Genomic DNA, 11734 nt, shown 5'->3' with positions numbered 1-11734 from the left:
TTTCTAAACAGAAGTATATAATAGCAGGTATTCAGGCTGAGGTGCCGAGGTGCCATATTGGATGGACTTTAACTTGAACTTGGACATTAACCTTGACATTAACCTGCAAAATTTGCCAAAATTTGCCAAAAGGACACATAATTTGCCGAAATTCGCGAAAAAAAATCGCCAAAATACGCCAAAATTTCCAGTTTTTTAAAGAAAACAATTACACCGATAAAACCTCAAAAAATTTGAATAATTAAAAAAATCCTCTTTTTTGAGGGAATAATTCCCGTTTTGAAGGAAATTTTCCCATTTTAGTTCTCAAAAATGCCTAAGGCTTCAAAGTCCGGAAAGAGGCTCAAGAGTCCGCATGTACAAGCTCCCTAGGCCTCCGAGGTCATGATCTTGACCATTAGGATGCCATGACCGCCATATTAACTTATGACTTAACTGTTTGTATCATCGTTACGACCATCATCTTGAAAATCCGTATTTTGTATGCTAGAAAATAGAAAAAATTTAAAAATATTATAAAAACAATTAATAAAATATTAATAAGAACTTCCGCCATATTGGATGTGTATGACGTCACCATTGCACATTTCGTTACGGTCGCTATCTTATATTCTAGAAATGTTGCATGTTTCGTTACGTCCGCCATATTGGATGTGTATGATGTCATCGTTGCACATTTAGTTACGGCCACCATCTTGGATTCTAGATTGTTGCAATTTTCATTACGGTGGCCATCTCGAAAATCCATTATATTTATGCTAGGAAATCGGGTAAAATTTAAAATTTATAAAAAAAAAAGTAAAAATTTAAATAAAAAAAATTTCGTCGTATTGGATAATGAAGTCATGGCCACCATATTGAAAATCCGTAATTATAATCAGATTATAATGGGAAAATATTTAAAATTTATAATTAATAAAATTTTAATAAAATATTCTTTTAAAACGCACTCAAGTCAAGGAGTCTACAGTTTAAACATGGTGAGGGCAAACATGAAAAATGACAACCGGTCCTTCCTCCATGGAAGCCGGCAGACTGACCTCCCACCACTAATGCCAAGGTATGTGTATCGCCAGATAGTATGTCATTTCCGCCATCTTGTTTTCGTCTGATAGAGTGCACTGCCACCATGTTAGTTGAATTTTTATCCACTATAATGCAGTAATCACTTATTATTACTGTGGCTCCCACCATACTGAAATTTGGATGCCATCTTGGAAATTAGTAATTATGTAACTATAAATTTGGAAAAATTCCATAATTCATCAAAAAAATATACAATTAATATACCAATAAATTTGATCAGTTTATGTCCTTGGTTCGATACTTGAACTACGTAAAAAATTAATTACATTTCAAAAATAATAATGTCAATAAATATGGAGGAAAGTCCTAAAAGAAACTTAAATTTCTGTACTACCAGTCTCCAGTAAGTTGATGACATATTTTCGCCATCTTGTAAATTTGTATTTATTTACCTAGAAATTCGGAAAACATTCTAAAAATCAACAAAAATGTCTATTCGTGTAATAATTATTCGATAGATTTCCGACCTTGGTTTGATTCTCGACCAGTTATAAGAGCAACTAAAGCTTAAAATAAATTTTAAATTCTGTTTTCGTTTATTTTCGTGGAGTTTATTAATCATTCACTCTACGAAAACCGACTCTATACAAGATACCTGTCCGATGAAATAAATACATTGTTGCTGTGCCTACCATGAAAGTCTAATTTTTCTAAACTTGGAAAACCTTCCAACCAGGACTTGTACAATTATAGGTGTAAACACCAAGCATCTCCGAACAAAGAGGTATTTTTTTATGATACACGAAAAACATTTTTAAACAAGCAATGACCAATGTCAGGCATTTAGACCAGACATCACCGAACCACGAGTCCAATCATGTTCTGCGTATGGACTTAACGATCCACAATCAATGAAAAGGAAGCACATTTGGAAACACAATCAAAAAAGAATGCACATTTGTAAGCACAATCAAAAAAGGAAGCACAATCAACGGGAAGGAATCAAAATTGGAAGCACATTCATCAAAGAGGAAGCACAATCAAAAAAGGATGCACAATCGAAAGCACATTCAACAAAGAGGAAGCACAATCGGAAGAACAATCAACATAAAGGAAGCTCAATCGGAAGCACAATCGTTGAAAAAGAACCACAAACAATGAAAAGGAAGCACAATCGGAAGCCAATCGGAAGCACAATCAATGAAAAAAGGAAGCACAGTCAACGAAAAGGAAGCACAATAAAAAAGGAAGCACATTCAAATAAAGTCATTTGGTGCTTTTTTTTAATAAGTAGACAAAATAGTGTAACTTGGCTAGTTTTGATCCGCCACTGCCGCCAGACGTCCCTTGCAAGCACGCCTCTGGCTGCCGGAATGGTACCTATATGGTTATGCTCCCCCAATGCACCAAATGACTTTATTTGAATGTGCTTCCAAAAGTGCTTCCTTTTTTATTGTGCTTCCTTTTCGTTGACTGTGCTTCCTTTTTTCATTGATTGTGCTTCCGATTGGCTTCCGATTGTGCTTCCTTTTCATTGTTTGTGGTTCTTTTTCAACGATTGTGCTTCCGATTGAGCTTCCTTTATGTTGATTGTTCTTCCGATTGTGCTTCCTCTTTGTTGAATGTGCTTTCGATTGTGCATCCTTTTTTGATTGTGCTTCCTCTTTGATGAATGTGCTTCCAATTGTGATTCCTTCCCCTTTGATTGTGCTTGACGACTCAGCTGCCTGTGTTTGTTTTATACTTCACCTCTGAGAACCTACCGCCCGCCTGGCACGTATGCTATGTGAGTAACCGCATCTCCAGGGCCACTTGGCGGTTCGTTATTTTGCCAGAGCCTCCACCTTGTCGTCTGCTCAACTCTGCCCTGCGTCACTCCATACAGTTCCTGCAGAGTCATCGTTCTTCGCCCAACGACCTCGTGTGTTATTAAGGGACGTCTTCTCATTATCACTGAACACTCGGCTCATTATATTGTATGTACTGTGTCTCTTCTGTTTGTTTTGTTGGCTTCGCTACCAGTGTGAGGGACTATGGTTGTCAATGATAAGTTAATTTCCAGGACATTGACTGTTTTGTTGCGAATTCTGCAATTCAGGACTTCGGGCGCGCACCAATTTCCCTTCACTCCCCTTCTCCCACTACTCCTTGTTGACGTCATTTTTATTTTTTTAGTGACTCTTCCCCCTCCTCTAGAATCGTTGCGCATGCGCAGCTAGTGTTTTTATGTCTCAAATTAGCTTGCAACCGAGGCCTCAGTCCTACTTCGATCCACCTTCTTCAACATCCTATCTAGTCTCGCGTTTGGCATAAGGTTCGTTTGTCCCACGACCGACTGTACGTAAACTCATGGAAAACGTAAGTGTAAACTTGGGGCTTCTGATCGGGCTATGGGTATAAGCGTCCTTATCGTCATTTATTCAGGAATTTGCTTTTCACGTACCTTTCTGTGATATGCCTTTCAAACTCAGTAATTTGTCGTGTTTGGCTCGTTTCGTAGTTTTTTTGTGAATGTGCTGATAGTTTATGAAGATACGGGGCCTTGTCTGCGGCACGTTAAGAGACGTCGGCAATTAATTGTAAACATTGCTTGCAATTTAGCTCTGCCAATTTATTGCTTTTGGCTTTCTTTGCAGATTATTTTGCATCTTCACATGCAGCCTTATGGATAACGGATTTGGTTTGTACGGTAATTTACCTTAGTTTGTTGTTTCCTGCTGCCCAGTTTGACTGTGTGCAATGTAACTCGTGTTTTGTCTGGCGCGTTTTAAGAAATGCGTCGTTCGGCTGTTTATAGTCTTCGTGCTTTGCTGCTGCGTTCTGAATTATATTTTACTTTTTTTTTTCTAAATTTCTTGCTTATTGTTATGAGCAAGTCTGCACTGGCACGATAGATGCGTTTTTGTGCGCTTTTATTATATTCCCCTTGTCAGAGATTTTGTAGCAATGCCTATAGCTTTTGATGACTACGTAAATTACGTGGGTGCGTACGGTTTGCGGGCCATATGAATTGTGTGCGTTAGAGCTAGGTCTTTGGTTATAACCTGTGAACGTATATTTTCTATGTTCAGCGTACCTGGTTTATGTACGTATCATAGTGCACTTTGGCAAAACGTGTATTATTATTATTATTAGGTCCGAAAAATTATATAAGTGTGCCTTCTTTTAAAAGCTTCCAGCTATTTTATACTTCTACTCACACGTCTTTCGCGTGTACGGTCCAGCCTGTATTAACATTTTGTACTTTGACTATGGTTGTGAGCTTTATCTAGTTTTCCGTGATATTTTAATGCATGCTGAGTTCCTTAATCAAATTTTTATCGTCCTACTAAAGATATTTATTTATTACAACACTTTAGGCATCTGTAGTTAATTTTTGTATAGCTGAACGGCTGAATTAATATAAAAAATGTTACCTATTTATTATTATTCTTAACGTAATTGAATTGTAATGCCTTTGTTAGCGTTAATTATTTTCCAAGCGACCCTTATATCTTTAACGTAAGAATTTACGGTTGAAATAAAATTGGTTATTTAGTTGATATTCACTTTGCTTATTGATGTATTCTTGTGTTTGCCTATCTTGGTTCGGTTACAGCGACTAACCCATACTAGTCACTCATAATGCATAACAGAATGTATGCCACCCACCCTTCTAGATGACTTCTATTTACGTTTCACCTAGCGCCGTTTGAAGACTGTTTGGAAGTTGGCTCCAAGTAGGCTTGATTGCAAATAAGAGTTTCTTTGAAATTTCAACTCTATAAGAGAAAATTACACCCCTCCTCCTAATTTCAATACAAAATTTTGGTTCCTTGTTACAATTTGGATTTGAAATGTTCAGTAATATCTCGTCGTCAGTAGTAACAAGACAGTTTATCAAAGACAACTGTACTCACAATTAATTATTCTTTATATTATATCTTATATTGTTTACTCTGTATCCATAGGAAAAACCTTAGAATACCAATTTTCTTTCAACTGTGTGAGTTTCAATAAAATAAGCTTGACTATTCCTGCGGAATTAAATTGATACTTAAATTCTGTTGTTCGTGTACCTTGGTTCGTATTGCGCATAAACAACAACATTATGTCGGTAACGGTTGTGTGTGAAGTGGCAAATCAAATTTAGGCCAATGATGTTATTTGAAACTTATAAAAATATAATAATAAATAATTTATAATTGTTGTTTAATTGAATGGGAATCAATTTTACCAATTTAGGAAACTCATAATTTTGTTAAAAACATGGTTGTTTTACCCAGACATATCAGCAAAGAAGATATAGCTTACTCTATTTTTTCTTGTTTCTAATTGTAAATAAATATCTCCACTTAGAAAATAAATTTTTTAAAATGGTAAAAAAATTATATTATTTAGATATTAATTTCAGTCATAAGCATTAAATGTTACATATTTCTTCAAAAATTTCTTCTTCGAGTGGGCAGTATTAAAGTTATATTTGGAAAAATATGTCTTAAATATATAAATATTTTTATTAGTTTAAGGTGCGTGAGAATATTTTTATGTGAAAGTCTGTGAAAAGATAATGAACTATGTAATTTTCTTGTAACCAATTTTTTTTTGTTTTTATGTTTTGTTATTTGTTTTATTATTTCAATTTCTTATAAGAAAAAAACATTCCTTCCTAGATTCATAATTTTATCTCAGACATTACAAAAGTTTTATTTTACTTCCGGAAGACTTAATCGGTTATATCTTCATCGCCACAAAAATGCGCAATGAAAACTATTATAGTGATCGGTTCTAAACACTACCTAAAAATTTACAAATACTTTTTTTTCCTCCGTACTTTCTTCAATTAACTTCGAGACGACTATCGATGAGTACCTTTAACAAATCTTTGAGGAAAACATTAAGGTGAGACTACCGATAGTGATAGTGCTTAAAGATTACACTTGTGATTGAAGCAGGTGTTCATGGGCCATTAGTCATTCCTGATTACATCCTTCAAGAGATACACTAAAAAAACTATTATTTTAATCAAAATATTTTTATTTGTTCTTTGGTCAGCTTTGTTAAATATTTATTTTGTACTGTTAACAATAAATACGACAATAAGTTATGGTGGAGCCGGTTGTGGGTGGCGTCGTGAAGATACGGGAGACTAGACGGTGTGGCTGGTTTCCTCCGCGGCTTCCCGCGCGCCGGCCAGGGGCGGGGCTGGAGCTGCAACAGCGCATACAGATGAGCCACGTGGTCCTCCTGTCGAGCCCTTCCCCCCCCCCTCCCCGCTCCAACCATTGAGCAGCGTCTCACACCTCACTCGTCTACTAAACACGTGGTTCTGTGACCTCCGACGAAGACCTTTAGTAAAATCTACCCTGTGATCAATTAATAATAATAATTTGGCACTGACTCGCAGCGCTGATCTCTTGAGGACATTGCTTTACAAGAAGATACAATACTAGTTTACTGTGGCCAAACGAGACAAGGCGTGGTGAATTTTCACTAAATAATTTGGGTACGATGAAAGTAAAATATTAATGCAACGTTATCATGAAACATTGTTGTGAAACGTTTCTGATGCGGGAAGTACAGAGAATAGGTTCGTGGCCAAAGAGATAAAAAGAGAGCACTATGCTATATATGTTGCTGGACTCGTTTACGTTCTTAAAAAGCACTCAAGCCACTATATTACAATTTTGGTAAAGAACAAACCATTGAACACCCTTTATGAAAAAACACCGTGATACGCTAGGACGCGCGCCGGGGTAAGGATGGCTATTAACAGACATGACATGCCCCACAAAGAGCGCACACGACAACTAAGCAGTGGACAGGTAAGTAAGGGGAAAGACGGCGAGGCGCGGGGACTCACCTAGCGGCGGAGCTGCGCCGGGCTGTGCGCGCTGTAGGCGGCCTGCTGGGGGTCCCACACGCGCGAGTAGGGTCCCGAGCTGCTGTCCCAGCCGGGCTCGTAGGACGAGGACGGCTGCGTGGACACGGAGGCGGGGGGCGCGCCGTAGGGCATGGGCGCCGGCGGCGTGGCGGCGGGCGCGCCGTACTGGTCCCCGGGCATCATGCTCATGGGCATCGCCATGGGCATGGGCATGCCCGTCTTCTTCAGCAGCTGGCTCACCATGAAGCCCACCACCATCATGATGGCCAGCTTGCTGAGAACCAGCGCCTTCAGCGCCTTCATGCCGACCAGCGCCAGCAGCAGCGGAGTCAGCGCCTTCATCTTCAGCTTCAGCAGCAGCAGCACGGGCAACAGCAGCTTCTTCTTGAGCATGCCACGGGCTGAAACACCAGCGCCACACTCCTCAGTCCTAACAGCCACTCCACCAGCCGCTCAGAACACAAGCTTGCTGAGCGTGCCACGGGCTGAGACAACAGTGCCCACCTTCCTCAGTCCTATAAACCACTACGCCAGTCGCTCAGAAGTGGACGAACACGAGCTTGCTGAGCTTGCCACGGGCTAAAACACCAGCGCCCACCCTCCTCAGTCCTCGTAGCCACTCCGCCAGCCGCTCAGAACACAAGCTTGTTGAGCATGCGACGGGCTGAGACACCAGCACCCACCCTCCTCAGTCCTATAAACCACTCCGCCAGCCGCTCAGAAGTGGCCGAACACGATCTTGCTGAGCGACAAGAGCTGCAGGAAGCAGGTGGTGAACCGCAGGCCCATGATGAGCCGGTCGATGAGGTCGGCAATGTCGTGGTCGGAGCGCGTACCTGAGGCTAGGGCGCGGTCCTCGGCGGGGTCTTCCCGCGGGAACTGCAGCTCCAGGCCGGACAGCCCCCGCGCGGGTCGGAACCTCAGCTCGGCGCGCTGGAACAGGAAGTCCGGCAGCTGCAGGCGGAACTCGTGCTGGCGCAGGTAGCGCGAGACGCGCGCCAGGATCTGCTCGTCCAGGTCCGAGTCCTCAGCCGGGGGGAGGGCTCGCGCCCCGTCGGCCCCGGAGAGCGTGTCCAGGTAGGAGAGCACCTTGACGCGCAGACACCGCATGGGCGGCTGGGAGTCTCGGCCGAGCAGGCAGTCGTCCAGCACGGCCGACACCAGCTCCTCGCCGCTCTGTATGGCTCCCGCCGCGGCCGCCAGCAGCAGCAGTGCACACAGGCGCCCGGTCGACATGGCTGGTGCGAGCAGAGTGCGGCCACACCTCCCGGCCGCGCCTTATATGCCCGGCATGCGGGTCAGCGCGGCGCGGTGGGGGGTTCTACCTGCCTGCCTGCCTCCACCCCTCCGGCCCGCCGGCCCGGCGCCTGGCGACAACCTTCCCTTTCTTCTGGCTGACCTGAGCCCAGCGGGGGATCGCTTCAACTCTCTTTCAACAAATAAGCTGCACTTGTGTCTATTGTGGAACATACTGCCCCAACTGTCCCTGTCCCGAGGGGCCTACAGTCCTGCCCATAGTGCTGGGAGGATGTCTGCCTCAGCAGTGGTCGCCGCGGGGAGGCGCGGAAAAGTACCATAGTGGAAAACTACCATAATTACAGTTTTCCCCTTGGCCTTTTCGAAACAGGGGGGAAAAGTACAATATTGGAAAACTACCATAAGTTAAAAGGACGAGGGGGAATACTGCCATATTTTCATAATCACTCCATGGAATGAGTACCACGGCTTTTCTCTCAGAGTAGTGTATAGAATACGTCGCTAGGTAGCGCTGGAAACAACAGCAGTTTATTTGGTTCACTTAAAAGTCTACAGATAGCACTTCTGATGGCGAATTTAAGGAGATCCAGTCTTAAATTTAACAGATCGCGCACGGAATGAAACAAACGTTTCCAAAAATTCTTATAGGGAGCAGCACTGTATCTGTAAATACCCAACGTGTAAAATAAATATGGTAGTTTTCCATTATGGCATTTTTTCCCCCTGTTCCTGGAGGCCAAGGGGAATTCTGCCATTATGGTAGTTTTCCATCATGGCATTTTCCCCCCTGTTCCGTGGAAGCCATGGGGAATTCTGCCATTATGGTGGTTTTCCACTATGGCATTTTCCCCCTTGCTTCAAAGGTTGCCAGGGGGGAAACTGCCATAATGGTAGATTTCTATTATGGAATTTTTCCATTTTTCCCCCTGTTCGAATTCCCCATGGCCTCCACAGAACAGGGGGAAAAAATGCCATGATGGAAAACTACCATATTTATTTTACACGTCGGGTATTTACAGATACAGTGCTGCTCCCTATAAGAATATTTGGAAATGTTTGTTTCAATCCGTGCGCGATCTGTTGACTAAATTTAAGACTGGATCTCCTTAAATTCGCCGTCAGAAGTGCTATCTGTAGACTTTTAAGTGAACCAAATAAACTGCTGTTGTTTCCAGCGCTACCTAGCGACGTATTCTATACACTACTCTGAGAGAAAAGCCGTGGTACTCATTCCATGGAGTGTATAGGAAAATATGAAAGTTTCCCCCCTCGTCCTTTTAACTTATGGTAGTTTTCCAATATTTTACTTTTCCCCCCTGTTTCGAAAAGGCCAAGGGGAAAACTGTTATTATGGTAGTTTTACATTATGGTACTTTTCCCTCGTCCCCACCGCGGTACTTGCCGCCTCGAGGATCCGACAGAGGACATCAGTAGTGTCGATATTAGTCAAGGACTTTACATTAAAACAACACTGCAGCTGCAGGATCAGGTAGATGTTTGTCCTCACGTGCCCTTTTTTTTCTTTGTCTCGGAACTAAATTTGCGCCAATACATGTGAAGGTATTTAATAGCAGAGACATCACCGACGTAAGTGTGATTTTACACCTAAATGTGGTAATGTAATTTTACTCTTGCTTTGAAGTAATAATACTGTTTAAAGTTTAAAGGTACAACTAATACGGTCTGGTAAATATGTCAAAGCTTTTGGTGTAATTTTGTTTTGTATTTCCACATGCATGCATGTGTATTTTTTACCACAAATGTCAGTTAATTTACTGCACCTTTAAGTATATTGCATTAACAATGAACATGTTAAATTTTACTACTTCTAAAAATATTTTTATTCTTATCATATATAATTGTTCATAAAAAACACTTCTAACAATCTCCTTGATGAAGAGATGTATCGAACTCACAACTTGTGTCTTCGTTCTCGTGGCCGCCAGCCTGCCAGCTTTCACCCCATGGCTTTTCCAGGATTTCGTTGCTTAATTGCAATGCATATTTACACATGTTATTGAACTACTCTTGGTGCTAGGAGAAACCATATAAATTATGAGCACTTAACCTACAACTTTTATTTTGCCACCAAGTAACATATTAATAACCATTCAATTACTTTTTTTAATTTGAAATCTTTTTTAATAATGCAAATTATTGGATAAACATGATCTGATAGTTGTTTTTTTTGTTTGTTAGCTGGATCCATCTCATGCAGGCTTTTTTAGTTATGGAGAAAATACATATTATTATGAAACTTTTTTAACTGCATTTCATTGGCGATTGATACATATTTTTATTAAACTTTTTTAACTCCATTTCACCACCTTGGCAATGTAATATGTTATACTACTTGCTATACTTATTAATTTATTTACCTCACCCGGTAGGAGATTCATTGTTAATAACGTTTTCTACATAAAAATTATTATTTTTATTGGAAGAAGGTAGAAATATGTTTTATGTTATGGTAAATTTATCACTCACACCCATTTTTTTTACTTCAGCTTGTGTAACTTCGGAGATATGATTTTTTTTTTTTTTTTTTTTGCTACAAAAGCGATTTCACCCTTTTTCACACACTTATAGCGCATATCATCCTTAGATTGTAGTGTATATTTAAATGGGCATTCACTTTCTCGTTCCAATGCACGATTCCTGGCATTAGCACTGTCCTTGTCTCGGTGTGCTCTAAGGCCAGACGCACGCCATAGAGCACAGAAGTTTCAGACACAATTTTTAATGTGATTAAAATTGGTTTAGTGTATCGGAAAAATTGTATTTTGTTACGTAACATTTGGAATGATAATTGTGAAAATATTTTCTTTGTGAGTTTCATCAAAGTCATCATTCCATTATTTATTTCTAAGGAGATGCAATTGAAATACGCCATCTAGGTTTCAAATATTTTTGTTAATATTTTTTTTAATCATTTAATTTTAAGAAGTTTGGCTCTTTTCAGCATAGCACATACTTCAATGGAATGCTTCGTTATTAATAGTGACCGAGTGATACAAATAGTTTCTCCTGTGAAATATTGATTGGTGCTTATCATTTGATTTTTTCTTTCAGAATTACTACAACAGTAATAAAACTGTCAAGAGACATTATTTTATGGTCTTTTGAAAATAAAGAAATAGTATAATTGAAAATCTATCAAAACTTATGATTAACGATGGTATACAAAATTAAAAAAAAATTAGTATCAATCTGGCAACAGTGTTCGCCATTTACTGTGTACTGCAATCTTAGCATGAAGCAGTGCATAGCAATCGTATTTATAAAGCAAACAAAAAATTACTTTGTTATAAGTGCTTAAACTCTTACCTCTTACTGGAAATACTTTGGAAATATTTATTATTTAAAAAAAACTAAACACATGTTAACCTTCTTAGGGGTATATTTTCATATATATATATATACATATACATATATATATATATATATATATATATATATATATATATATAGGGGAGAGTTGGCTAAAACGGGGTACTTAGTGTTTATATGCTCATTAAGTGGCTGGTAATTATACCTGAGTATCCATTATTTGCAAGGAAACACTATATATATCCCTACTGATATTGT

At 40.0% G+C, this 11734-nt stretch overlaps 1 protein-coding gene across 1 annotated transcript; it reads right to left on the bottom strand.

The window, feature by feature from the left end:
* Positions 1-6024: 6024 nt before the first annotated feature.
* On the bottom strand, positions 6025-8138 carry LOC134539730 (uncharacterized). Its single transcript, XM_063381983.1, has 3 exons — positions 7726-8138; positions 6869-7290; positions 6025-6216 (listed from the first exon to the last, which is right to left on the bottom strand). Exons 1-2 carry the CDS (start codon positions 8123-8125, stop codon positions 6869-6871), a joined length of 822 nt encoding a protein of 273 aa, XP_063238053.1. The 5' UTR covers positions 8126-8138; the 3' UTR covers positions 6025-6216.
* Between the last annotated feature and the right edge of the window lie 3596 nt (positions 8139-11734).

The sequence above is a fragment of the Bacillus rossius genome, chromosome 15, assembly GCF_032445375.1.
Source record: "Bacillus rossius redtenbacheri isolate Brsri chromosome 15, Brsri_v3, whole genome shotgun sequence".
NCBI classification, from domain to species: domain Eukaryota; kingdom Metazoa; phylum Arthropoda; class Insecta; order Phasmatodea; family Bacillidae; genus Bacillus; species Bacillus rossius.
This window is presented reverse-complemented; position numbering and strand designations above follow the sequence as displayed.

Coding starts and splice junctions, on each gene's coding strand:
- LOC134539730 (XM_063381983.1), bottom strand. CDS start 8,125: ATGTCGACCGGGCGCCTGTGTGCACTGCTGCTGCTGGCGGCCGCGGCG. Junction 7,291..7,725: donor GGACCGCGCCCTAGCCTCAG/GTACGCGCTCCG, acceptor CTGGTGTTTCAG/CCCGTGGCATGCTCAAGAAG.